Source organism: Prunus avium, chromosome 3 (assembly GCF_965620075.1).
Source record: "Prunus avium chromosome 3, drPruAviu1.hap1.1, whole genome shotgun sequence".
Classification (NCBI taxonomy): domain Eukaryota; kingdom Viridiplantae; phylum Streptophyta; class Magnoliopsida; order Rosales; family Rosaceae; genus Prunus; species Prunus avium.
The window spans coordinates 38,925,380-38,951,340 of NC_142286.1; the positions used below are offsets into that span (position 1 = coordinate 38,925,380).

Here is a 25,961-nt window from a genome sequence, read left to right on the forward strand (position 1 = left end):
AAAAAACAATGAAAAAATAGCTGAGTTGTTTATACTGATTGTCATTACTTCATACACTGAAGACATATACCATTGTACAATTAACTCAATTCTTATATCTTACCCATGACCTTCTTTCTAACAAATGGGAAATGTTTCTACATGAAAATGAATTCAACTTTGAACACCAAGAGCTGCAACTCTGTCCTTGAGGTTCAACATAGCTGTCAAAAATAACTATGGGGAAATTGCACTTTTGTTTTGTTTTAGGGTTTTAGCCCATCTGCTCACCTATCAAGTCCAACCCTACAGCAAGAAATGACAGCCCTTGGAAAAGCAAGAAATAGAAGTGAACTCCATGTGCTGATAAGAAGCTTCTGGCTGATGCAGTGAGTAGCAGAAAAGCAAGCGCAAGCTCTTTCCTGTAGATCCCATTTTTCTTCTTCTTCTTGGGGATGGGAGCTACTTCTTGTTCCTTGAGTTTACTTAACAATTCCAAACCAGACTCAGAATTCCTCCTTAGTATCTTCTCTTCATTTGAAGACAGTGATTCCCTCTCAGCAAGGGCTAACAAATCTGATTCAGATGATCTTCCAGTCTTCTTTGTCACCACCCACTCATAAGAACTTCCCAGCTGAAATAGCCCAGAAACCATGGCATTGAACTTTGTGACAGACATTGTGTTCTCGAACAGTAGGTATGGAACCAAGAAAGGGAAAGATTTTGGGGATGGAAGAATGTTTAGAAACGACATGAAAATGGGGATATAACAAATTACCCAAAGAGGCAGTTCAGCCTCAGGCAAGAACATGGTCAATGGAAGTATGATACAGAACAATGTGAATGAGTAAAAGGGAAGAATCAGCTTCCTCAAAAGAAAGAAAAGAAATATCAAGTTGCTCTTCTTCCACATTGATATCTGCACAAATTTAATTTCAAAAAGTTAAAAAAAACAACATACAAACTTATAATGTAACAATTTTAGAAATAATCAAAGAAAGTTCGTTAATGAAGGGAAAACCTTGGAAGTTAAGATAGCAGGAAGACACAATCTGAAGAGCTGCATAGGACCCGAATGCCAGCGGTGCTGTTGCTTCTTGTAAGTTTCATAAGACTCTGGTAATTCACAAAGGACTCTGACATCATTAAGGAAGATAAATTTCCATCCATTCAAGTGTGCTCGAACGGCAATGTCCATATCCTCAACTGTTGTTCTCTCTAGCCAGCCTCCTGATTCTTCCAAAGCCTTAATTCTCCAAACTCCTGCAGTTCCATTAAATCCGAAGAAATTGAGGAAGACACCATTGACTTGCTGTTCCACTTCAAAATGGAAGCACAAATTGATGTTTTGGAGCCTTGTAAGTAAGTTCTCATCCTTGTTCACAAAGGACCAGCGAGCCTGGACAAGTCCCAATTCAGGATTTCCCTGTGACGAACCGCAGGATCGTTAGTCTCAAGTCATTACAACGATTAATTAAGAAAGCTCGCATCTTTGATTGAGTACTGTATATATAATAATCACCTTGAAATGAGGAATGGTCAGCTTAAGGAAATCAGGGTTGGGCTGGAAATCAGCATCAAATATTGCCACAAACTCATAGTCTTTGACATAATCACAACCCATGGCTGATTTAAGGTTGCCTGCTTTGTAACCAGTTCTGATCAACCGATGTCTGTAGATTATGTTGACACCTTTCTGGTTCCATGTTGAGACTTCGTCTTTGATTAAAAGCTGCAAATTCCTATCATCCGAGTCATCTAAAATTTGAATTAAAAGTCTGTCTCTTGGCCAATCCATCTGACAAGCAGATTCAATTGCTTGCTCGTACACCTACATGATAAGAAGGTAATATTACAACAGAACCCCATGAAGTTAAGAAAATTTAAAGCAATCCCCAGAAAGGTAAATGTGGGGATAAGCAAAAGTCAATTGGCAACAGACAGAGAAAGAGAGTGAAAAGAAGAGGTAAATTTAGGGAGCTAGTTTGCTCTGTTACCTCTCGCTCATTGCACATGGGGATCTGTAGAAGGACCATTGGGAAAGTAGAAGGATCTTCAATGTCATAAGCATCTGCTGCTACTGTGGGCTTTATCTTCTTGTATTTGATCCAGAAACATCCAAGACACAGAACCAGTCGATCAAGAGATTGAATCAGAAAAAGTACAATGCAGAATTTAGAGAGAATTATAGCCACAGGAGCAATATAGTCAACCCTGAACGCTGACCAGGTCATATAGGACCACTGCACCAAACCCTGAACCTCCCAAGGCTGAATCAGATTCAAATTCCAGTTTTTGAAATGGGCGATGACTTCAATGACCAGAGCTACAATTGACAAACCAAGAAAAGCTTTGATGAATTTATACAACCTTCCTCTGCTTTTGGGCTCTTCATCACTCATGTCAGATAAGGCAATGCGTTTTCTAAGTGAAACAAACATGGCCCTGAATGCCATTGGCAGCCATGAAAGGCAAGCAAATATTCTATTAACTTTGAGAAGAAGAACCCATGTGAATTGCTTGGTGCTCACTGCCTTTTGTTTCTCAAGAAACACAGATGAATCCAAGCCATTAACCTTTAGTGCAGAGCTGTCAGGCTTCTCAATTGTAACTACGACCGAGTTTGGAGCCATTTCTTGGAAATTCAATTCCACAGGAAACAGAGGAAGCAAATGCTAAAGCGTGATCAGGGTATTAGATATGAGACTTGTACAGCATATTAGAAGAGAAAACAACACAGAGAACCCATGAAAGTAGTAAACTTTGACGCACTTTCCACTGAAATCTGGGATCTTTGAAGGTTTGGAATGTAAAGGCAAGCAGGGTTTTATTGAGAGAGAAAGAGAGATGAGTGAGAGTATGAACTCATTCTCCGGTGCTGCTGTGAACAACTAATGAAGCAGGAGAAGAAATATAAATTCTTTTTTTAAAGTAGTGCTCTGTGGTAAGAATTGGAAGGTCCAGGGCCAGCTTCATAATAATATATTTCTTAATTAGCTAATGATCAGGTTCAGTAAATTAAGCCTAGTCAAAGTAAATGGGCATCCAAATCTTGATCCGTTCAAATAATTATGAGGAACAAGCAGGTATTGACATGCATCATCAATCTTGGGTTGTCTGGTTACCGAATCGATCAAGAATTTTAAAGTGACAACCAGGTTACAGCCAGATGGCAGATGTACTTGTCTTCTAACCTTGAGCACCACTTGCGGAGAAGTTTCGGTTTCTCTTTTTGGGTTATAACTAAGACTGGTTTATTACTCATTAGCCCTCTCCTCTGTGGTGTTGTGCGGGTGCCATTAAGTCAGATCTAGCTTGTCAAAGAAACTTGGACTTTTGGTTGTAACATGTGCACCGCTGCCTGCTTTGCTTGTTTAACTAATTAATTAGTCAATTAGTTTAGTTGTAATGTAAACATCAGAAAAATAAACAACCCAAAACACCAACAAAGTCCAGATGTTTATACTATGGGAATCATATTTTCCCATCCTCGAAAATCAAATGATTAAATCTTAGGGAATTTTAGTCATTTTTCGGGTTGTGCATGATTCTCTCCATATTAAGTTAACATGTTGTTGCATCTGGTCACTAAAGAAGATTTACCCATATTCGATATCATAATTGCTTTGCTTAGTTTGTACTATTGTAGTTTTTATAAGGATGTCAAACCTTCAATAATATCCAAATTCCAGTTTCCTCCGTTTGTTGTCAATGCACGTACTTAGAAGGTCGGAAGGATACGTATAAATCAACGCGAAAATTGCAGAGTTCAAAAAATGATACAAGTCAAAGCACGCGCACGTTACCGCGTTATGCTTGGACCGCATAGGGGGCTGCGGTGCGGCCATCCGATTTATATTATTAGGATATTCCACAAATACCAAATGCTATTTTTGGGTTTCAGTAGGGACTTCCATCCTGCAGTATTTTTCCCCAAGTGATGATGAAATATGTCATTATTTTGCCTGCTTTTCATTTCATGCATGCAAAATTTGAAGGTAGAGTCGAAGAGAACTATGATGGATCTTATATAATCATGTAATTTGTAAGTCATGTTAATCGTTAACTCTTATAATGTAGACGAGTGAGATCAGTGATGCAACGTAAATTAAGCTAATTGAGAAAGGCACTTAGTCCGCTCCTTGTATTCAAGTTTGTGCTAATAAAAAAAGGGGTGGATACATGAAATTAATACAGGTGATTTCTTGTTGGGTTGAATTTGAAGAAATTAATTTTAAGAAAGGGTAGGGAACTATATATAATATATATTAAGGAAACACGCTGCACAGCATCATCTATTAGCTGCTAATTAACTAATAAAAAAATATGTTCGATTCAAATCAAAGGGGAAAAGGGAATATAATTTATGCTTATGTGTATGTGACCAAATGGATCCTTAAAATTTTAGCTTTAAAAAAACACAATCGAGGTATAGAATAGTATAGTTAATATATTGCAGGGGGGAAGTCTCATTTGTAAGGTTTCTTTCTGGTGGGAAGTTAAGTGGCCATGTGAGCCAAAACATCTGCAGGCCTGACCTCTCTCTGGGGACAAGTTATTTTCTCTCCTCCTTTCTTGGGTCAACCTTTTTTCTGGCCTGTGGAAGCAGTTGCTCACCAGAGTTTAAAACAACCCCTTGTCCTCGAGTTAAAGGCGTCAGTTAAAACAGTTATTTTCCCACGTGTGGTAAGCTACACATAAATGCTTAAGTTAATGTTTATCTCTTCTCAAAGTCTTTTTTACTAGCTGGTATAGAATGTTTCACTTGCCAATGACAACAGCGAAAAATAAAAATAAAAATTTCCTAAGTCTCGTATAGAGCGTGATGCAGAGAGATTAGTCTAATATATTGATGAATTAATTATGAACAAAAACAAAATGGGGATGGGGCTTGCAATTGATGTGGGTCGGATAAGAATGTGCATTTGTAGCAGCCAAGAAAATACAAACTCAAACCGAAAACCTCAACCAACAGAGAGGATATGGCAGATGGAAAATAATATGAATCTCAAAACGATTTTGTCTTGGGCGTTTGACAGAGTCACATGTGTGTGAAATTGAATGGTGCCCTACTAGAAAGAAAGTCCCATGTGATGAGCTACACCCCGGACATTGCTGTACACGTCAGTCAATATACTATATGATAATATTATTAAATATCCTCACTGTAGGTGAAATTGAACGAGCACTAATATTATTAATTTTCTATATAACATAAAGTATGGAACTTTCATGTGCCCACATTATTATATTCTTTTTTTAACCTTTTTCTTTTTCCCTACGTTGCATGGAATTAACCATTGACCTAATTAACAAACAAATGTGTCGTATATATGAGCCGACACAGTAAATATATATTTATACTGCTGATTTATATGTGTTATGTTTTGTTCTTTCCTAAAGTTAAAGTTAGGAAAATGAGTGGGTTTTATCACATACCCTGTCAAGGTCTCATTGGAGTTCGAATATGAGACGAGTCGTTTGTGAGTGATGTTCTTTTTTTATTGGGCTAAACTCCGTTAACTTTATACGTGTTAAGTTAAGAAGCTAGTTAATTAACAAAAGAGTAGTAGGTAATACGAGTGTGCCCTGACCAAAAGACAACCCTCATCTCCATAGAACTGGTGAAGCAACATGCAACTTGAAGGTTGGCGAAGACAGAGACAAACAATGACAAGGCAGGGTCACGATTAAAAGGTTGCATTTGGCAGACATAGAAATGGAATGGTAGCCATGGACTGACCCAATAACAATGTGAGAGTGTCTGTTTGGTAAAACGTCTAATTTCAAAAATCAATCACCAGATATTACACATATAGATTTGATTCCATCGCCCCATGTAGAGATCAGTACGAATCCAGGATCACCATATATTGTGATCAGATTTTGAAGCCGATCTTGCGAAACCTAGCAAATTAGCAATCTCATGTTAATCAATATTTAAGCTAGCCTTCAATAATAAAGTCAGAAATCCTAATAAGATTCTTGGAATTTCCTCAATTCATAGAGTGTTGCGGATTTTTCAGTCCTTTGCATTATTAGTCTTTAGATCCAATCCGAGTTTCAACCAACATTTTTAATTTATGACTACAACTATGGGCCGCACAATAGCTTTTTTTTCTTCCATTGGACTTTGTGCGTACATCAGTTGCATCTTCGCAGCTGTAGAAATCGAACTTAGGACCTTGAATGCAAGTGTAAATGATTTTAACCGCTTGAGTTACAAGCCCTTTACAAATGTCGTTCTTTAAACTAACTGAACAATGTCAAATTATGTAAATAATACATATGATTGATGTATTGATTAATAAATATGATAAAAATTCGAACCCAAGATTTCCCAAGTGCCTTTTTTTGGTTTTGTTTCTATGGTCTTTGAACAGACCCAACAAACTATTTAAATTTGGACCACCTTCTTGGACCACCTTTAAACGTAAACAAAATCAAAATAAAAAAAGACCGGGCTGGGCCGATTCAGTCAATTTAAGTTGGGCTCATTTGTGGTTCGTACTGTGCTGTTCTTGCCCATTTAATACTTGCTTAACCAAATAGGAAAATATGAATAAAAAAGAAAAAAGCCAAAAAGAGTGAGGTGGTGGTTGTTGATGCATGAATGATGATTATGATATAATTGTGAAAGGCATGCAAAATGCTTACCACATCAGATGAAGCAGTGCCGTGTCTAACCACTAATAACAATAAATAGATAGACGCCTCCATCTGTCGTTTTCAAATAACCCCAATTTCCATCCACAGTTCATAATTTCAATTTTAAACACGCACTTCCCTCCCTTCCCCTCCTTTCTTTCATCAATAAACAACAGAAAAAAAAGGCACATCAAAGAAAAATGAAACGTGTTGTGACGTAATATGACTAAGATTTTAGGAGAAAGACTTTCATGCAACGGGAATGCATTTTTTGCTATCCCAACTCATAAAGCTCTTTCACGTGCTATCATGTTATTGGTTAGGGATAGCAAAATAATGTTATCCCGTTACAAGTAAATGTTTGTGGAATTTAAGTATATATGGCCCCTCTAATTAATAGCATATATAAATAAAACCCTGCGTCATCATTACGCAATATGATTTTGTTTGGTTGCACGAATATGTAAACCTACGACCTTGCCCTTTCTAATGCTTTGACTCTTCTTCACAACCAGAAGAAGCAACTATTGGACCACCGCGTATAAATGTGTGTTATAATTATTACCAACCAGACCAGCAGAATGCATTTACATTTCTGCAGGTTGGGTTTTTTTTTATTTTTTTTTTCAAGCATTCAAGTTTTTCAATGACTTTGGTGCCTTACAACTGTGAACCAAATCTTATTGGACAGCAATTTCCTGAAAGAAACAAAAATTTCAAAGCCGGCCTCTGAAATCCAGAACATTCCGGCTTTATATATTAATTGGTTAGGTGTCTGTGTCTATGCATCAGATTAAGAAAGTTGGGGCATAAAGTAAATGCCGTAAGCAGGTTTTGTAGGCCAACCATATACTATTATCTATATTGTCAGCTCCAACAGGTTCCGACAATTACGTTTTGTAATAAACTTAATCCTGGTACTCAGTGAAATCTATGTTACGGTCACGGTAAAACATGAACGACTGATCTTAGTAAAATTTTATAAATAATTAATTGACGGCCTTATGATTTATATGGGCCACAACAAGGAGGTACGAACTTGACAAAAATGTCAGATTGAAGAGGCATTATTAAGTTGCATGCATGTAACTTGTACGAAGAAATCTCCAATATTTTGTCACAAATGAAAACGTCTACATATGTGAATTTTCTTGATTTTGGAATTATTATGATTTTATTAGACGGGTCGCATTCGTAACAAATGACGTGGCCATCAATCCGGCCAAGTCCAACTCCCCCGTCTCCTTTTATAACTTACAATCAACTACCAACCATTCTAAATTGTATATTTTTCCTGTGCGTGTAAGTTTGTTGAGGTTTTCAAATAAAAACAATTATTTCCCGGTCAGTATCAAACGTAATGTCTGATTTGTTTTTTCGCAAAACGTTGCTTTCAAATATCACTTTGGAAAAAGCTTTTTAAAAGCCTAGAGAACGCACCCAAACAAACCAGTCGTTTTCTTTGCCCATCACCATCAAAGACTCTCAAAGGGGTTTTGGATGACATTGGAATGGGGTTTTCTGAAAACTGCTTAATATATGCAGCAAGCAAACTCTAATCTACATCACTAGATGGGGGAAAACGACAATCCATGTGGATGGGGGATGACTCTGGTGTGCCATTATTCTTGCTGAAGTTGGTTGAGGCTGACCAATCAGGATAAAGAATCCCCAAAGTATGAAAACCTTTTTGCCGCTGTGATCGATGGACCAGATGTAGGGAGATGGACGGCCCTGATTGCTTGATGATCGTGATTGTTTTGTCAATCACCATCTGCTGGGCTGTACACGAACATGTTACAGATGTCATGTCTTCCACTTAACAACATATGTGTATGCTTTGACGATCAAAAGTTTGATCCCCTACTCATTGGTGACAAAGATGTGTGTTAATATTAAGAAAACAAAAAACAGAGTTACCACTCCAAGTGTGTAAATATTAAGAAAAAATTAAACCTATTTACATGTGCAAGCGGAAATGCTAATTTTTACTGAAAAATGTTAAGATGACGGATATAGTCAAAATCCCACTTTTTATGGAACTAACTACTAAACCAAAGACACCATAATTAGTGTCCTATTAACACTCAAATCATATTTTTCTCCAAAACACTAATAACGATCATACGAGACACAACAAAACCAACTTATTCATCAATTCTTAAAATACTCATTAGCAATTTAAACAACACAATCCAATACAATGCCACTAAGGATGATTTGACTACAATGTTACCACTCAAAACTTAACATGCAGGACATAATTTCCTTTAGTTTTCGGAATTAAAGCTTAATTACAAACAATTTATTGGATATTTGAATATCAAAATTGTTAAAAACTTATTTGTTAGTTGTTATGTGCAATATCAACAAAGGATACTAGCTTTAAATGACATTAATTCATGTTGATATATCTGATTATACAGCCCATAAAAATAGTGTTTGAAACTTCTATCGAAGAGCTTTTCATCTCTCTTTTGTGAGAGTTTTATTTGTATTGTTATGACTTGATTTTTTCAAGTTTTATTTATTTTTTATTATTATGAATTTGCAATCTTAGTTGGGATGCTTATGCTAGAGTTTCTTTGATCCTGCGTTATCATTAGTGGATGCGCATCATATTGTCTTAATTTTGATGTTAGACCGCTCCGTTATTGTAATGGCCCTTTATAGCTAGTGGCTTTTTTGAAATGCAATTATAGAATTTCTTAAATAATAAAAAAGAATAGATTAGAAAGTTTTAATTTTTAATTTTTTAATCATGCCATAAATCACATACCTTTTTTTTTATTTAAAGTTTGCGAATGCTGAAACGACGTCGTGGTACTTGTCACACCATAGCATTACCTTGGCAACACGGGCAATTTCTTGGCCCCAAACCATTTTCCCCTTTCGTTATCTCTCTTTCTCTCGCCCATTCCCCGTTTCTTCTTTCGTAGCAAATCTTTCTCTCGCTCTCATCCCGAGCTCCTCGCACGAAATCTCTGGATTTCGCTAATTGAATAAACTTCCTTCCTTTTCGATCCCAATCCCTCAATTCTCTTCCTTTCTCTGACCGGACCTATGGTTAAATCTCTGCCACCTAAGCCCTAGACTTCCGAATCGTTCCGTTTGGCGTTTACCCCTCATCCAATCGAAGATCTGGGGCTTGATCTAGGGTTTTATCTCGCTTCGAATTTCGCGAATCTAGGGTTTCTGCTGTTGAATTCGACTCGGGATTGATGTTTCATCTCAAGGACGATTGTGGGATCGATAACTCGGAAATTGAAAACCAAGATGGAGGGCTATGCATGGGTCGCCAGCTGAGAAGTCGAAACGGCGTCGGCACATGTGGCCTGTCCCTCATTCCAACGCCACGATTGTAGCTTCCAACCTTTCTAGCGCATCCGATTCCTTCTGCAAAGTATATATATCACTCTCTCGGCGCGTTTTGATTTCGTTTTTCCTGATTTTGTGGTGAAACTCTGCTGGTTTTTTATTGCCTTGAGCTTTTTATTAGTTATTTTGTCGTTGTTGGGATTTTGCACTTAATTACTTCTGGGTTTTTTGTTTGTCGTCGTTTGGATTTTTTGTACTGTTCATTTGCTGAAATTCCTTTGTGGGTTTCTCAATTTTCGTGGGTTTGGATTTTACTTGGTTAATTTATCATCCAATTGGGTATTTATGCCTTTTTCGGTTTTCCGTCGCTAGTAGGATTATCTAGTTTTTTTTTTTTTCTAGGAAGATTACTGGGTCTTTTCCTTCATTTATAAACATACCATTTTCTAAGGACAATTGTACCATTTATATACGTTCGGTCAATTTAACGTGTTCCTCTATCACAGAGGCTTTATATGTCTGTCTTGATAATTTCATAGAAGAATTTGTTGGTTTCAGTTTTGGATATTGTTAAGTACCTGATATCGCATTACCCATTTTGAATTGTTTGTTTTATGGTTGGTCACTTTGGTGGGTTTATTTAAATCCTGACTGAATGTGCCTGATAATCATTATTGACAAAGAAGCTGGTCTTTCTCTCACCGTTTTTAAAATTATATTCTTTTATTTATCGTTAATTCTGAAAGAAAGAGTTTGATAGACAGCAACTCTCTTGATCATTTCCCTTAGAAATTATATTTTCTCTTGTAAGTTAGTTTCAGATTGGCTGCTCTTTAGAAGTCATTTGGATAAGCCTGGTTTCAGTATCTCAGAGGAACTTTTTGGTTATTTTTGAATGGGAGTACTGATTTAATTGACTTCACTCTGCATCGAATTATATAATTTGTTTGTGGATTATCCTACTTTTATGTTCATTACTTGAACCTTTACGAATTGACCTTCATTTCTATTAATCGTGAAGCTTTTAGATGGTGTGAACTATCATTTCATATCTGAAAATCTTATGCCTCTGTTTTCTAGACATGTTCATATTCCTTTGTTTATCCATAATTTCTGTATAATTTTTATGTTATTTGATGCATTGAAAGTGTACTCCATACTTAATTTAGTTTTAATGAAACTTTCACTTGTTATAGGATGGACGCAAAATTTGTGTTGGTGACTGTGCACTTTTCAAGCCACCTCAGGATTCCCCACCTTTCATTGGAATAATTCGTAGGCTAAAATTAGACAAGGAGGATCGCCTAAGTTTAGGAGTGAGTTGGCTTTATCGACCTGCTGATGTGAAGCTTTCCAAAGGGGTCTCGCTAGAAGCTGCCCCAAACGAGGTCTTTTATTCCTTTCACAAGGATGAGATACCTGCTGCATCATTACTCCATCCGTGTAAAGTCGCATTCCTTCGTAAAGGTGTTGAACTTCCTTCAGGGATATCCTCATTTGTGTGCAGACGAGTGTATGATACTGAGAACAAGTGTTTATGGTGGTTAACTGACAAAGACTATATTAATGTGAGTATTGATTCTTTCTTCCTTGTTTCACCATCCCGGGGTCATGATTGATTATATTAGGTTTATATTGATTATTCTTTTGACCACAGGAACGACAGGAAGAAGTCGATCAGCTTTTAGACAAGACAAGACTAGAAATGCATGGGGCAGTGCAGTCGGGAGGTCGTTCTCCGAAACCCTTGAACGGTCCATCATCAACACCACAGCTAAAATCTGGTTCAGATAGTTTACAGAATAGCACATCCTCCTTTTCTTCGCTGATTAAAGGAAAAAAGAGGGAACGAGGAGATCAGGGCACTGAACCAGCAAAACGAGAACGGTTAATCAAAACAGAGGATGGTGAGTCTGGTCAGTCCAGACCTGAAAATATGTTAAAGTCTGAGCTTGCCAAAATAACGGACAAAGGAGGACTTGTAGACTTTGAGGGAGTTGAGAAGTTAGTCCAACTTATGCAACCCGAAAGTGCTGATAAGAAAATAGATTTGGGTGGCCGAAGAATGCTTGTTGATGTGATAGCCGTTACTGATAGGTTGGATTGCCTTGAACAATTTGTACAACTGAAGGGTGTGCCTGTATTGGATGAATGGCTCCAAGAGGTTCACAAGGGAAAAATTGGTGATGGTAGTAGCCCCAAAGAAAGTGATAAATCTGTTGATGAATTTCTTTTTGCTTTACTTCGCTCACTGGATAAGCTGCCAGTGAATCTTCATGCACTACAAACTTGTAATGTTGGCAAGTCTGTGAATCATTTACGTACTCACAAAAACTCTGAAATCATGAAGAAAGCTAGGAGTTTAGTTGATACGTGGAAGAAACGTGTTGAAGCTGAGATGAATTTGAATGAATCAAAGTCTGGATCTGGTCGTAGTGTTTCCTGGCCTACGAAGCATTCACCTTCTGAAGTTTCTCATGTTGGGAGTAGGAAAACTGGAACTTCCTCTGAGGTTGGCTCAAAAGGCTCTACTATGCAACCTTCTGTGTCTAAAACACCTCAAGTTAAACTTGGCTCTGGTGAAACTGTTTCCAAGTCTTCTGCTTCTCCTGGGTCAACGAAATTGTCGAGTATATCATCAGGCAATGTCTCAAAGGATCAAAACTTCAGAATGTTGGTGGGTGCTGGAACCTCAGATCTTCCATTGACACCAATTAAGGAGGAAAGGAGCAGCAGTTCTAGCCAGTCTCAAAACAACAGCCAATCGAGTGATCATGCAAAGACTCTGGGTTCTTTATATAGAGAAGATGCAAGGAGCTCATCTGCTGGTTCAGTTAGTGTGACCAAAATTTCTGGCAGTGCTTCTCGCCACCGAAAATCAAGCAATGGCCTTCATGGGTCTTCTGTATCAGGAGTTAATAAGGAAACAGGGCAAGGAAAAGTTTGTACCCCCAGTAGAAGTTTGACTCCTGAAAAGGCTTCAACAGCTGGAGTGTCCTACGAGAAACTTCCTGAATTGCCTTTGGTTGACCATGGAAATAACCGGATTATTGTCAGATTGTCAAACACGGGTCGCAGTCCTGGTAGAGGTGCCTCCGGAGGTTGTTTTGAAGATCCTGTTAGCAGAGCTTCTTCTCCTGCAGAGAGGAATGACAACCATGATAAAAAGGCTAAGGGCAGAAGTGATGCCTTGCAGGGGAATAGTACATCAGATGTGAACTCAGATATGTATCACAGCAAAGAGGGATTGTCTGGTTCTGAAGATGGTAACATGCTACCTTTTTCCAGTGAACATGATAGGACTGGTGAAGATGATGATAAACCAACAGAGGCATCAAAGGCTGCTGGTTCCTCATCAAAAGTTATTTCAAGGACAGGAAAATTGTACGAGGCATCGTTAAGCTCCATGAATGCTTTAATTGAAAGCTGTGTGAAATTTTCTGAAGGTAGTGGTACTGCTTCACCTGGTGATGATGTTGGGATGAATTTGCTAGCTAGTGTTGCTGCTGGAGAAATGTCCAAATCTGAGAATGTGTCACCATCAGGTTCGCCTGGGAGGAATTCTCCTGTGCCTGAGCCATCATTCTCAGAAAACGATGGCAAGTTGAAACAAGTGGGTGAAGAAATTGCTGAAATCCAATGTCAACCTAATGGAGGGGCCAACAGTGGTGCTACTTCAGAGATGGGAAATGTTTGTGATTCAATGCGAGGCAGGAATGAAGCAAGACATTCTGTTACCCACATGCCAACTAATGTTTTTGGTGACATTAAAGGCACATCATCTGGCTGCCGGGATAGAACATTGGAGTGCAATGCAAATTTGAATTGTTCTTCAAATATGCAACAAAATATAGATGGGCAATCCCTGGGGGCTGGTGCGAAGCCTGGTGAGCCATGTGATGCTTCTGCATCAGAGCCATCTTCATATGCTAGAAAAGAGGGTCAGTTGGAGGCTGAAGGATCTAACCAGTTTCATGAGCAAGCAAAATTGGGGCCTCCTACTTTAGCATGCGGCATTTCAGATTCTAAATTACAAGTTATGTCTTCCTTTTCTGGTGAAGATAAGGGTGTTCATTATGCAGATGAAAGAACTGTAGGGAGCCATACACCAGTTGTATCTGAAGCAGCCTCCGGGAGTGCAAAAGCTGAACAGGACAATGAACTGTCTACCTGCTCATCCTCTGAAGTGGCTGAGGAGAACCGTGATGTGAAAAAGGATTCAAATAGTGCCCTACTGACAGAGCAAAAACCATCTGTTGTGGCAGGAATTCATTCAGAGTCCAAGGAGGGGAAGAGTGAGGATGCTGCTCTTTGTTCTGGTTCTGGAAATACTTTACATGTGGAGTCTAAGGGTGAAAACACAGATGACATTAAGGCTGCAGGTCACTCTGAGCAGACTGAGAAAGAGATGAGGGATATTTCTGTGCCAGTCTTGGAAAACAGCTGTGTTGCACGGGAAACTACGGATAGAAAAGATTCTTTTGGTCACTGTTCTGACAGACCAGTTCCCCATGTAGAGTCACCATCAATACCTGAGAAAGAAAATCAGGAGCATGACAAGTATAGTTGGTCTAAGTCAGAAGCTATTGAATCAGGGGGGATGGAGGAACGACAAGTATCTGGTGTGAATGCGTCGGGGTCAGATGCTGCTGTAAAGCTGGACTTTGATTTGAATGAGGGCTTTCCTGTTGATGAAGGGAGTCAACCAGAGTTTGTTAAAGCAGGAGATCCCGGAACATCATCTTCTTTTCATTTTCCTTGCCCTTTACCTTTTCAAATATCTTCCATGTCAGGGAGCTTTCCTGCATCAGTTACTGTAGTTGCGCCTGCCAAAGGTTCATTTGTCCCTCCTGAAAACCCAATGCGGAGTAAGGGTGAACTTGGATGGAAAGGCTCTGCAGCTACCAGCGCATTCCGACCTGCAGAACCCCGAAAGAATTTGGAAACATCACTCAGTGCAACCGATACACCTATTGGTGATACTGCTTCCAGCAAACAAGTCCGCCCTCCATTGGACTTTGACCTGAATGTTCCTGATCAGAGAGTTTATGAGGAAGTTGTTTCCCAAAACTCTGCACATGTGATGGGTTCTAAGTCTGGGTCTCGTGATCGAGGCGCTGGAGGGCTTGATCTTGATTTGAATAGAGTTGATGAGAGTCCTGATATTGGGTCACTTTCTGCAAGCAGTAGTTGTAGGTTGGAGATGCATCCTTTGGCAAGTAGGTCATCATTATCTGTTGGACTGTCTAATGGTGGGGTCAATGACTCCAGGGACTTTGATTTAAACAATGGCCCTGGCCTTGATGAAGTGGCCACCGATACAGCACCATGCACCCAGCATTTAAAAAGCAGTGTGTCTCTAAGGACGCCTGTTTCTGGATTAAGAATAAACAGCCCTGATTTTGGGAATTTCTCAGCATGGATCCCTCCAGGAAACTCATATCCTGCCATCACAGTCCCCTCAGTTTTTCCTGGCCGGGGTGAGCAGAGTTATGGTCCTGTGGCTGGGTCACAGAGAGTTTTGTGTCCTCCCACAGCTAACGCATCATTTGGTCCTGAAATATACCGGGGGCCAGTGCTTTCGTCCTCAACTGCAGTGCCATTTCCACCTGCTACTACATTTCAATATCCAGGGTTTCCTTTTGAAACAAATTTCCCTCTGTCATCGAGCTCCTTTTCTGGTTCAACTGCATATGTGGATTCATCATCTGGTGGGCCACTTTGTTTGCCCACCATTCCCTCACAGCTGGTGGGACCAGGTGGTGTAGTCCCATCTCCTTACACTCGGCCCTATATGATGAGCTTTCCCGGTGGTAGTAGTAATGTTAGCCTTGATGGTAGGAAATGGGGTAGTCAGGGTCTTGACCTTAATGCCGGGCCAGGAGCTGCAGAAACAGAACGGAGAGATGAGAGGTTGACTTCCGGATTAAGGCAGCTTTCTGTTCCCAGTTCGCAAGCTCAGGTAGAGGAACCTTTCAAGTTGTTTCAGGTTGGAGGCACATTGAAGAGAAAGGAACCTGATAGTGGGTTGGATGCTGTTGATCGAATTAGCTATAAGCAACCTTCATGGCAGTAGAATCATGGCACAGTGCGGCTAACCTGTCAAGGCCTGGTAAGCTTTTCTAGCTTTTCCAATTCTGGTTGTCATTGTATTTAAGTAATTTATTTTGTTGGACATGTTTAGAAACCCATGGAGGTCTGATTACTAATGGAACTCAACTACTTGTAAAGTCTACCATGGCAATTTAAGCTCAGAGAAATGTTCTTGGATGGTGTCACAATTTCAGTGATGAAATTGAATTTATGTTATTCATCGTAGTTTCTGAAGATATTTTTTTCCATTTCTTTGTTATTGCAATCAGTTAAATTAAGGTTTATTATTTCATTTGGAAGCTTTGGTGAAACGTTTTCTTGTTTATAATATTTTCAATAAAATCCTTAGTTTGTTTCAAGGATTAGCGGAATATGGTCTTGTCTATAGTGCAAGTTGTTATTTGCAACCTGAGTTTCCATCATAATAAAAAAAGAAATTGTGTTTCCACCTGTGGCTTATTGGGAACTTTCATTATTTTATTGGATGGGTTTTACATGTTTATTATGCATCAAAATAAAACTCTTCCACAATTCCCTTGAACATATCTTCTTAATTATGAAGCGTTCTTGCTTCTTGCAGCACTTCGGGGTTTTGCATTGGAAACATACTGGAGTTGTTTATTTGAAGAGTCAAAAATGCTAAAGGACAGGCACATGTGTTCAGTGTGCGGAACACCAATCCGCACCACCTCTAACTTTAGAAACCCCTGGGGTCCTGGAAGCAGTTTTTTAGCTGAATCTGTTCTGATGGCCTCCGCAGACGAGTTTTTCTGTGTAGATATCTAACTCTTGAAAACATCTTTGATGTGCTGCCAAAAGCCGAGACATTGGTGCTCAGTGATGGGACTTGTGCCCATTCAGGTACACACCGCAATCCCGATCCTTACTGAATCCTATTTATAGGGGAGAGTGGTTGTATGAACCTCCCAGGCCAAGGCCGGGTTGTATTTTCTGTCATTAATTTTTTTTTTCTCCAGTTGTTACATATATATAGTTATTACTTAGTCAGGACTGCCGAATTTTGTTATCTTATCACATTCTGGTTATTGAAATTTGCACAGGCTGTCACCGTATTGATTTTTTTTCTTTGTATTATAAGTTATAACCAGAGTCGGGACCTTTTTGGAAACCTAGAGAATGTTGGACAGAGAGTTCACTTTTGCTGCATTTGATTCATTTGTATTATGAATGCCTTTTGACTCGGTTGTGAAATTTCCATGGTCCGATCTGGTTTGCCTTTTTCACAGCAAACCAGTATACTCCCCAACGTTGTGTTGTGTGTTTTGGGTGTTAGGCCGTTTTACGGTTTATATTCTTGTACTGATACTGCGAATCTGAACATGTTGTAATCCACCCTGGCAACTGTTGTACAATTTTGGTTGCAGCTTAATGGAAAGAATGTGGGTAGACGATGGATGTGAAATTAGCTCAGCTCATTTTCTCTCAGAGTCCTCCACTGCATAGTTGGATGTACTTGTGATTGTATGCTAAATTTGTTCTAAACATGTTACCCTGTGTTTCCGCTAACAATTCAATGTCTGGCTGGGTATGCAGCTTGGCACATCGTCTGTTAAATGTCTTTTTCTTATGCACCAGAATGTTGCTTTTTTTGTTTTCTTTTTCCTAGAATGCCGTAGGAAGTGCGAATCTGGGATCATTAAACCTGCATGGTGATTTCGGTTTCTGGTCTTTTTGAATCTAGGATTTTGTCGACCATATGAAATTTGATCACCACAACGCTTGCAAGTTGCAACCATGTACAAATCTCTCAGAATGCCAAGGTTATGCCTGACTGGTGCGTGCCTTGGGAGTCTTTGCAAGTGTCACCACAGCAGACTTAGGCGAGTTGGTCAGGCAGGCCGGTGAATTTTCATAAGACTAAATAAAGTATAAAATGGTCAGAATTGTTGAATGAAAATACAGACTCACTCCTCTCGCTTATATGGAGCAAAACGTTTTTCATAACTTAGGACTATTTCTTGCGACCAAGTTTTCGCATTAAAAAGGGTAAGAGAACTTTCTGTTGTCTGACACGTCAGTCAGAATTTTCATGTTTAATTTTTTAAAGTTGCCCTTTTCGAACAATCTCTTTAAGGAATAAAGGTTTTATATGTCGATGTCTGGGGAGGGTACAAGTTCAACAAAACACATGTCGCTTTTAATTTTAATGCATTTAGGCTCTCCAGGTGTCGTCGTATGGTCTTGGGGTTTCAGAATCAGAGGGACCAGATGCAATTCGAATCCAAGTGTGAAAGATTAGCAAAGTATTTCATCATGGGATGGGATGGGATGGTCTCATTCTTCCTTGTAGGAGGAGGGATGTTATGAACCTTCTTTTTCATTTGTTTTGTTATACCTTGCTTCAATACTAGAATGTCGGTAATGGCATCCCTGTCTTTAGGACAAATTATCCCGATTATTTATGGGTCATTTTTACCTCTTACCATAACATTTTCTTTACATTAATACCTAATTAGGTCAAAGATTCATATCCATTTGCAAAGAAAGAAAAGGTAAAAGGAAAACATCGAAATGCATTTATTGGCTTCCAAATCAATTGTTTGCATTCTCATGTTTGATAATAAAAAAAGGCAATAGAATTTAATAAGTGTACTTTTAGCAATATAATACTTGACTTGTGGGAATGAACCTAACGTAGTTATTAGGCATTCCTTTGAATTGTTGTTGAGAAAGGACAGGAAATGTCATCTCATCCAAATGATAAATGACGAGATGATGTATCATTTCATTGCATGCATGCATGCATGATGCATCAACATCGGATAAACCTAGACCTAGTCTGCACCACAACATTTGTTCATGCCCTCTTAAGGAGGAGGGTCATATGGAAATCTCATTTGGATGTTTTCCACGTAGCTGGCCATGGTGCACAAAATTAAGATAAGATAAAATAAAATAAAATTTGTGTGGGTTGACCCGATTTCGTAGACTAGTGTCTGTCTGCCATTTCACAAAGGAACTCTGGCCTCTCGTCACGCTTGGGGTAGCCTTAAGACCACTAAAAAAAAACCCCCATCAAAAAGTGCACAAAATTTCCGAACCCGAAGTGATTGCGCCGAGTATTCAGGTCAATTTAGTAATGGACCTACCCCCAAACGTTCACATGCAAAGCTCACTCGTTTCAGACCTCGGTTACTTACTTTCATGGCTTTGCCGCGTGTTCACGGCTGACGTTACTTTCCACACAACAGCCAGCCATCTCTCATTTCTCATTTCTTATTTGCCCTTCTCTTCCAAAAATAATAACCATTGAATTTATAAAAACAACAAAAGAAAGAAAAAGGAAAGCAAAAGCTCATCATTCCATCCCAGTGAAGCAAAAAAACCAAAAAGGGAAAAAAGTACAAATATAAAGAGCCTCTTTGGCTCTCTATCAAAACACAGGACAAAATCCATCAGTATCAATTTTACTTAATGATGGAGTTGCAGAATCTCCTCAGCCTTCCCCTTATAATTTCTTCCTCATAGCTAAATCATTTGCCTTATTTCCTCTCTCTCTCTCTCTCTCTCTCTCTCTCTCTCTCTCTATGCCAGACAGACAGTCATGAGTTTTTGTACTTTTTCCCCAGAAAAGCTTCATAACAATGCCAAAAGGGAGAGAGGCTTGAACATGGGGAGCAGATTGGTTCCTTTCTTGTTCACTTCTCTAGCCATAGCCACCCTTTTCAGCTTTTTCCTTATCTATTCTCCAAACCCTTTGCTTACCATAGCCAAACAAGGCCTTAATTCTATTCAAATCCAGCCAAACCTTCATGCAGTACAAGAACAAGACCACCAAGACCTTGATCACAATAACATCAAGCTCCAACCACCTACAAGTAGCTTTACAAACAACCCATTACTTTCATATCTTCTCTTTTGTAATTACTTTCTTTTTTTGGTCATGAATTATTTATATAAACTCCTTTTGATGGGATGGGAGTGTTCTAAAAGATAATATTGGTGTGTCTGATTTTGTAGAGAAGGAGGAGGAGAAGTGTGACTTGTATGAGGGTCACTGGGTTCCAGAATTAAGAGGGCCAATGTACACCAATTCAAGCTGTGCCACAATTCCAGAATCAAAAAATTGTTTCAAAAATGGCAGAAGGGACAGTGATTTTCTTAATTGGAGATGGAAGCCAGACAAATGTGAGCTTCCTCTGTTCGATCCCAACACCTTTTTGGAAATTGTGAGAGGAAAGAAAATGGCATTTATCGGAGACTCTGTGGCTCGCAACCATGTGGAGTCTCTTCTCTGCCTCTTGTCACAGGTAATTCTTCAAGAAATCACACGACCCTTTTTTTCCAACTTGGGTTCTAGTTTTTTTTTTCCGGGTTTTGCTTGAATTGTGATAATTAATGTGGTAGTTTCGCACGACCCTAAGCATTCCGCTACTTATGGAAGAATAATTTAATTTGATACAAATCTCAATCAAAAGTTTTTACTATTTTTTGCTACTTCTTTATCAATTTGCTTGGTTGGTATAATTTGTCATAGTATGTAAATTTGGTATTTAATTAGCATAATTTTTTCCTCTGATATAATTTTAATTAGCCTAATCTGGGGTTGGGGACAGAGAAAGTTATGAATATAGAGGAAGGAAGGCATAAATGAAGAATATTAGTATGTGGCAACTCAAATTTCCACTGCTTTTTTGTTTTTTTTTCTTCTTTTCCTTCGTATGGTTGAATACTTTTATATAATAATTATTACTGTTTGCCTGTTTGTCTCTTCAACCTTAAATTTCTTGTTTGATTGATTGATTGATTGATCTAGTCCAAAATTTCTTGTTTGATAGTTTTCATATGCATGTTCTTAATGACGGTCGCAATCTGCATTAAGTCAACCCAAACAACTAATAGAACATGCAGGCCGTAGACATACTTCAGAATTTGTATGGGTGAAGGAAAATATCGGTGGAAGATGTGGACAAGGCGGTGCGACTGGCTCCTTGTATTTCCGCTTTTTATATTAGAGTAGTTTAGAATATCGTCATTGTAAAAAATAAAATGAAAAAAAGGAGGAAAATATCGGTAGGCAAACTACCCTTTTATTTTTTTTAATTTTTCAACCATCTTATTATACTCGCAAGTCATTCATAAAATTGCAGTCTTAAATTAAAACTTACAATTACAATGAGGTTGCGCTTTAGTTGGTTTAACTCTAATCCAACATAAACTGAGTTTGAGGTTGATTGAGTTCATCTTGATAATATGAATCTTATAATATTGCAGGAAGAATCCCCAAAAGACGTTTACAAGGATTCTGAAGACAGGTTCAGGACATGGTATTTTCCTCAACATGACTTCACCCTCATGAAATTGTGGTCCAAATATCTTATAGCTGCAGATGAGAGGATGGTTAATGGCACAGGGTCCGGCACCTTTAATTTGCATCTTGACCGGCTCGACGATCAATGGGCGCGGCACCTCCCCGATCTAGACTACGCAATCGTCTCAGGCGGGCATTGGTTTTTCCGGGTAATGTACTTACATGAAGGTGGTAACCTGACCGGATGCGTCTATTGCAATCAACCTAATGTCACTGACTACAACATTAGCCACGCCGTTCGGATGGCGTTTCGAACAGTTTTCAAGCACATCAAAGATTGCAAGAACTGCAGAGGTGGTCTCATTGCCTTGTTGAGGACATTTGCTCCTGCCCACTTTGAGAATGGGGCTTGGAACACTGGGGGGTACTGCAACAGAACAAGTCCTTTCAGTGAGGCGCAGATTGATTTGGGCACTTTCGACTGGGAAATGAGGAACATTCAGATTGAGGAGTTTGAAAGAGGAAGAAGAGAAGGGGAGATGAAGGGGAAGAAGTTTGGGGTTTTGGATATAACGAGGGCCATGCTGATGAGGGCAGATGGGCACCCTGGAGCTCACTGGGGCAACCAGTGGATGAAGGGTTACAATGACTGCGTCCATTGGTGCATGCCAGGCCCTGTTGATTACTGGAACCATTTTCTAATGGCGATTATCAGAAACGAGGGAGGCTTAGTTTCTTAGTTAAGGGTAGAGCCTTAGTTAGAAGTAGTAACAGCATAAAACCATACAAATTCATATCTTAATAATGCCCACATTTTTTTTTTCTTTTCATTTTATTGTATTTTTTGTTACAAGGGCGTATAATAATTTTAGCTCCAAATGTGAGATTTCTACCATCGATTTATCAGTGCAGAACAGATTAAAATTTAAAACATTGCTGGTGTAGATACCCATAGTGAATTATAATGGACCTTTCAAGATGTTCTATTTCAAAGTATTCTAATTTTTTTTTTTTCCCAACATGAAATGGAACATTTCGCGACAGCAATTATGCGGTCAACAAAATCCCACCACTGATGTCCTGTCAAATATTGTTATGTTTTCTTTTTCTTTCTTAAACGACACAAAGTCCAAGTATCTTTTGATGTGGTAGGGTAGCCAGAGCTAATTCCATTATGGGCAAAACGGCACAGAACAGCTTCCCCTGCTAAGGGGGAAAAACTTCCCTATCCCGGTTTCATAAAGAATCTAGATGGATTGGGTGGCCTGACTTTAGGGACAAAGCTCAAACGTGAAACACGCAAAGACAAGGGCCGGACTGTAGATGGATTGGGTGGCCTTTCACCGTCGATCAAAACTCACTAGTGAAGAAAAGACACGGACAACCTCCATTATTAAATATCATTGGCTGTTGTACCAAATACAGAAAAACGAAAAGACACTTCCACGCTTTATAAAGAATCTACCAAGAGCATGAGATGCGCACAATCCCATGTAGAGCTTCATTGTCCATTGTAAGAATTTAATCAAACAGGTTTTGTAAGAACAATCAAAATCATGTTGACAGAGTGAAGTCCCCAAGAATGGGTTGCGGGCAACCAATGCAGCTCACAATAGGCAAAACTAATTGGATTGAAAGTATGAAAACCATTAGCAACATGATGTTAACTCTACAAAGCAGCAGAGAGGCCTTTTGGAAACCTTCGTCCTTCCCCTACCCCACACAACAAAAAACCACAAAAAATAAAATAAAAAAGACCTCCGAAAAGATTCACAGTAGACTGTCTGTATCATCACATTTCATGAACTTTTCAAAAATTCAGCCCATTTTGTGAAACCAAAGTAAGTAGCTTTTGACATTATAGGTCACTTCAAAATGATATCTTTCAATAGTAGTTATAAAACGAATAAGCAGAGATATACACAAGAGTGTACAACGATGTAAGTTCCTTGTAGATAATAGTCTGTCAGATATGCACCTAGAAATCAAATATGTAAAGAGATCATATATAAAATGAAGATTCAGAGATGCTTGGCACACACACTCATGCACGCAGATGGAAGGCTGTCTTTAGTCAACAATACAGGAAAGCCATACAAAAATTCTTGGCTCAATTACATATGAGGAAGAGTCTGAGAAGGATGATTACCACAAATCATACCTAGATTGTTGAAGCAGAGAGATTTCAAAATTCTCTGAAACAAAAAATTGCAAACCAATACTAAGGATCTATAGTTAATAAGTACAAGACTAGCTTTTGTTCATAAAGAAGTGCACAATCAGGAAAAGGAGTTCTAAAATTATGCAGTGCGTTTCAAACTTTAAGAGTAGAAGATTACAAAGATGAGAGTAGTCTAACAAATACACTGCACACACAGCATACACAAGCGTGTACACACACATTCAGAAGATGAAGGTGATATATCTTATGAGCCAACAAAACCAAGGCACTAGAAAGACTAGTAAAACAAGTTCGATAGCTCACTCACTTGGGGCATAGGGTTTAAATGATATGATGAGGGCAGTAAAAATCAATCCCTGTGCCCTGTGGCAGAAGTTGCCAATTCATTAAACTAAGAGTTTGCCAAGTTAGTGAAAGATACATGACATAATCAGTCTACGATCATATTACAAAAGAAGTTGAAAACAGAAATTTGATACACCATCTGCCATAACCATACTATAGAAGAAGCGTACTACCCGTCACAAGGCTACACCACTAAAAAAACTACAGCCAAAACCTACACCATCAGACCAAAAGTATAAAATTTAGAAATTTATAACCAAAACCTCCAGGGACCATATGAAGTTAAAAGGCATACACCTGATCAAATTTACCATCTCTGATATTGACTAAACATTAAAACCAACAGAATAGGATGGAAGAGTAAAAGTATTTCAAAATATCATCAACATGAACAAAACACATTATCAATCTAAAGGGAAGATAAAATGAAAATGTCAGAACATCAAATGCAAATTCTGTAACTAAGCTATAAGTAGCACCATAGACAGTAATCTACACTAACATCAAAGGGTAACATATTCATTAAACAACAATTAAATTTTAGATTAACACAGAATGGCTCTGAAACCTCATGCTTCCACTGTGTTACCTAGCACAAATGAGAACAACTCACGAACAGGCGAAAACTCCACCAACCCAATATCCATGGCATACCCAGCAACCGGCAACTTCAAGTCCCGTAACACGCAAAACGCTTCCGCCATCCGAGTTTTTGGCACTTCTTGAGCAACAGCACAATAAGGAACCCAAGAATCTGTGCGATACTCCTCCCCAATTTCAACGCCTTCTCTCTTCACTGCCTCGCACAATTGGGACTGAAACTGAAGCAACGAAACTGAAGGAGTTGGTGACAGAAACAGGACATTGTTGTCATGTGGAAGGCTCCCAATTGAGGAGAAAGACAACGCCAAAGGTTCTTGCTTCGAAGCGAAGGCTTTGATTACGTTTTCGAGCTTCGCGGGTTCAATGAAAGGGCTGGAGAAGAGGGTGATGTGGGGGCGTGATTCGATTTCAATGAGTTGGGTACTAATCTGACGGCGAGCGAGCACATTCCAAGCCTTCAAGACCTGGTTTTCGAGGGCTGGATCGAAGTAGAGCTCGATCGCATAGCCTTGTGACATTGCCTTCGAATTGAAATTCGAGGGAAAGTAAGCAAATTGGATCGAAATCAGCACAACCCAGTGACAAAAACTGAGATCTCAGATTGCCCAGAAATGAAAAATGAAAGATAAGTTGAAATCAAAGTAACCCAGTATTGTAAAAACAAAAATAAATAAGAAAAGACTTGAGATTTAAGAAAATAGCAAAATAAGAAATACCCAAGTGAGATTGAGATCAAACAGAGTCTGAGAATTGAAATCAGAAATGAGGAAGAAAAAGAGAAAGAGAGAAGAGAGTTTAACAGCGTGATGAAAAAAAGAGAAACAAAAGCATGTGAAATGGTGGATAAAAGTTTCAATCAGAAAGAGACAGACGGAATAAAGAGCAATAAAAATCAAAACACAGACTCAAAAGTGGTTTCCCAAGAGACTCTGTAGCAGCGAAGCTACGATTTTCTTTCGTCGGCAATCACAGTAAAAGATAAGATAAGGTGAGAGAGAAGAGGGAGGGGCCTTGCACCGTCTGTTGAAGAGTAGGGTGCAAGGTCACCGGTTTTTTGGTGGTTGGCTTCAAGTTTTCAACACTTCAACTCTCTCAGAAATGAAGTCTCAAGTGGAGATTCATTGGTAGGAGACAAGGAAAATATTATCCTTAATTGATTACACATAACCAAAAAAATATTAATTTTGGCAGAAAAATTATTACAAATTAATTAGTGCATAAGTGATGGTAAAAATGCTACTCTAATTTATCTTACACCGGTCCGGTATTGCTTTTGAAATGACAACTCAATGTTTGACAAAAAAGAAGGATGGTTGTATATCATTAATTATACTTAGTTTTTTGTTGTTGTTGCCAAATTGTACTTAGGTTCATATATTCAGTTATAATTGTAATTCTAATAGAGGATGAATAGAATAGAATTACAAAGACAAAACTCAAAAACGTATTCTAAACCAATATAGAAATGGGATGAATAGTTTAAACACTTCAATCAAATTTTACATCCTTGCATATATGAAC

General features: G+C 38.7%; 4 protein-coding genes across 9 annotated transcripts; 2 read left to right on the forward strand and 2 right to left on the reverse strand.

Annotated features, from left to right (window-relative positions):
• Positions 1 to 9: 9 nt before the first annotated feature.
• CSLC04 (Cellulose-synthase-like C4) lies at positions 10 to 3,091 on the reverse strand. The gene is made up of 4 exons (XM_021966491.2): positions 1,977 to 3,091; positions 1,502 to 1,810; positions 1,001 to 1,405; positions 10 to 898 (listed from the first exon to the last, which is right to left on the reverse strand). Exons 1-4 carry the CDS (start codon positions 2,610 to 2,612, stop codon positions 254 to 256), a joined length of 1,995 nt encoding a protein of 664 aa, XP_021822183.1. The 5' UTR covers positions 2,613 to 3,091; the 3' UTR covers positions 10 to 253.
• A 6,395-nt stretch (positions 3,092 to 9,486) lies between these two features.
• On the forward strand, positions 9,487 to 18,452 carry LOC110759874 (uncharacterized). Of its 3 annotated transcripts, none has more exons than XR_015834377.1 (5): positions 9,487 to 10,030; positions 11,142 to 11,513; positions 11,603 to 16,057; positions 16,619 to 16,899; positions 17,741 to 18,452. XR_015834377.1 is itself a non-coding variant. In XM_021962046.2 (4 exons), exons 1-3 carry the CDS (start codon positions 9,914 to 9,916, stop codon positions 16,019 to 16,021), a joined length of 4,908 nt encoding a protein of 1,635 aa, XP_021817738.2. In that variant the 5' UTR covers positions 9,487 to 9,913; the 3' UTR covers positions 16,022 to 16,057; positions 16,619 to 17,111. The 3 variants fall into 3 exon arrangements, 1 of the variants encoding a protein (XP_021817738.2); XR_002527193.2 differs by lacking the exon at positions 17,741 to 18,452 and adding an exon at positions 17,424 to 17,630; XM_021962046.2 differs by lacking the exon at positions 17,741 to 18,452 and having other exon boundaries at positions 16,619 to 17,111.
• Positions 18,453 to 19,321: 869 nt separating this feature from the next.
• TBL22 (TRICHOME BIREFRINGENCE-LIKE 22) lies at positions 19,322 to 22,207 on the forward strand. The gene is made up of 3 exons (XM_021965987.2): positions 19,322 to 19,877; positions 20,020 to 20,309; positions 21,274 to 22,207. Exons 1-3 carry the CDS (start codon positions 19,604 to 19,606, stop codon positions 22,048 to 22,050), a joined length of 1,341 nt encoding a protein of 446 aa, XP_021821679.1. The 5' UTR covers positions 19,322 to 19,603; the 3' UTR covers positions 22,051 to 22,207.
• A 757-nt stretch (positions 22,208 to 22,964) lies between these two features.
• LOC110763377 (uncharacterized) lies at positions 22,965 to 25,582 on the reverse strand. 4 transcript variants are annotated; one of them, XM_088250901.1, is made up of 3 exons: positions 24,427 to 25,582; positions 23,800 to 23,855; positions 23,318 to 23,505 (listed from the first exon to the last, which is right to left on the reverse strand). In XM_088250901.1, exons 1-2 carry the CDS (start codon positions 24,956 to 24,958, stop codon positions 23,842 to 23,844), a joined length of 546 nt encoding a protein of 181 aa, XP_088107027.1. In that variant the 5' UTR covers positions 24,959 to 25,582; the 3' UTR covers positions 23,318 to 23,505; positions 23,800 to 23,841. The 4 variants fall into 4 exon arrangements, with proteins under 4 accessions (XP_088107024.1, XP_088107027.1, XP_021821877.2 ...); XM_088250898.1 differs by lacking the exons at positions 23,318 to 23,505; positions 23,800 to 23,855 and adding an exon at positions 22,965 to 23,023; XM_021966185.2 differs by lacking the exon at positions 23,800 to 23,855.
• Positions 25,583 to 25,961: the final 379 nt, after the last annotated feature.

Coding starts and splice junctions, on each gene's coding strand:
- CSLC04 (XM_021966491.2), bottom strand. CDS start 2,612: ATGGCTCCAAACTCGGTCGTAGTTACAATTGAGAAGCCTGACAGCTCT. Junction 1,811..1,976: donor CCATGTGCAATGAGCGAGAG/GTAACAGAGCAA, acceptor CTTATCATGTAG/GTGTACGAGCAAGCAATTGA. Junction 1,406..1,501: donor TGACCATTCCTCATTTCAAG/GTGATTATTATA, acceptor GGTTCGTCACAG/GGAAATCCTGAATTGGGACT.
- LOC110759874 (XM_021962046.2), top strand. CDS start 9,914: ATGCATGGGTCGCCAGCTGAGAAGTCGAAACGGCGTCGGCACATGTGG. Junction 10,031..11,141: donor CATCCGATTCCTTCTGCAAA/GTATATATATCA, acceptor CACTTGTTATAG/GATGGACGCAAAATTTGTGT. Junction 11,514..11,602: donor CTGACAAAGACTATATTAAT/GTGAGTATTGAT, acceptor TTTTGACCACAG/GAACGACAGGAAGAAGTCGA.
- TBL22 (XM_021965987.2), top strand. CDS start 19,604: ATGAGTTTTTGTACTTTTTCCCCAGAAAAGCTTCATAACAATGCCAAA. Junction 19,878..20,019: donor CAAGCTCCAACCACCTACAA/GTAGCTTTACAA, acceptor CTGATTTTGTAG/AGAAGGAGGAGGAGAAGTGT. Junction 20,310..21,273: donor TTCTCTGCCTCTTGTCACAG/GTAATTCTTCAA, acceptor ATAATATTGCAG/GAAGAATCCCCAAAAGACGT.
- LOC110763377 (XM_021966185.2), bottom strand. CDS start 24,958: ATGTCACAAGGCTATGCGATCGAGCTCTACTTCGATCCAGCCCTCGAA. Junction 23,506..24,426: donor GTTGTTCTCATTTGTGCTAG/GTAACACAGTGG, acceptor TTTTTGTTTCAG/AGAATTTTGAAATCTCTCTG.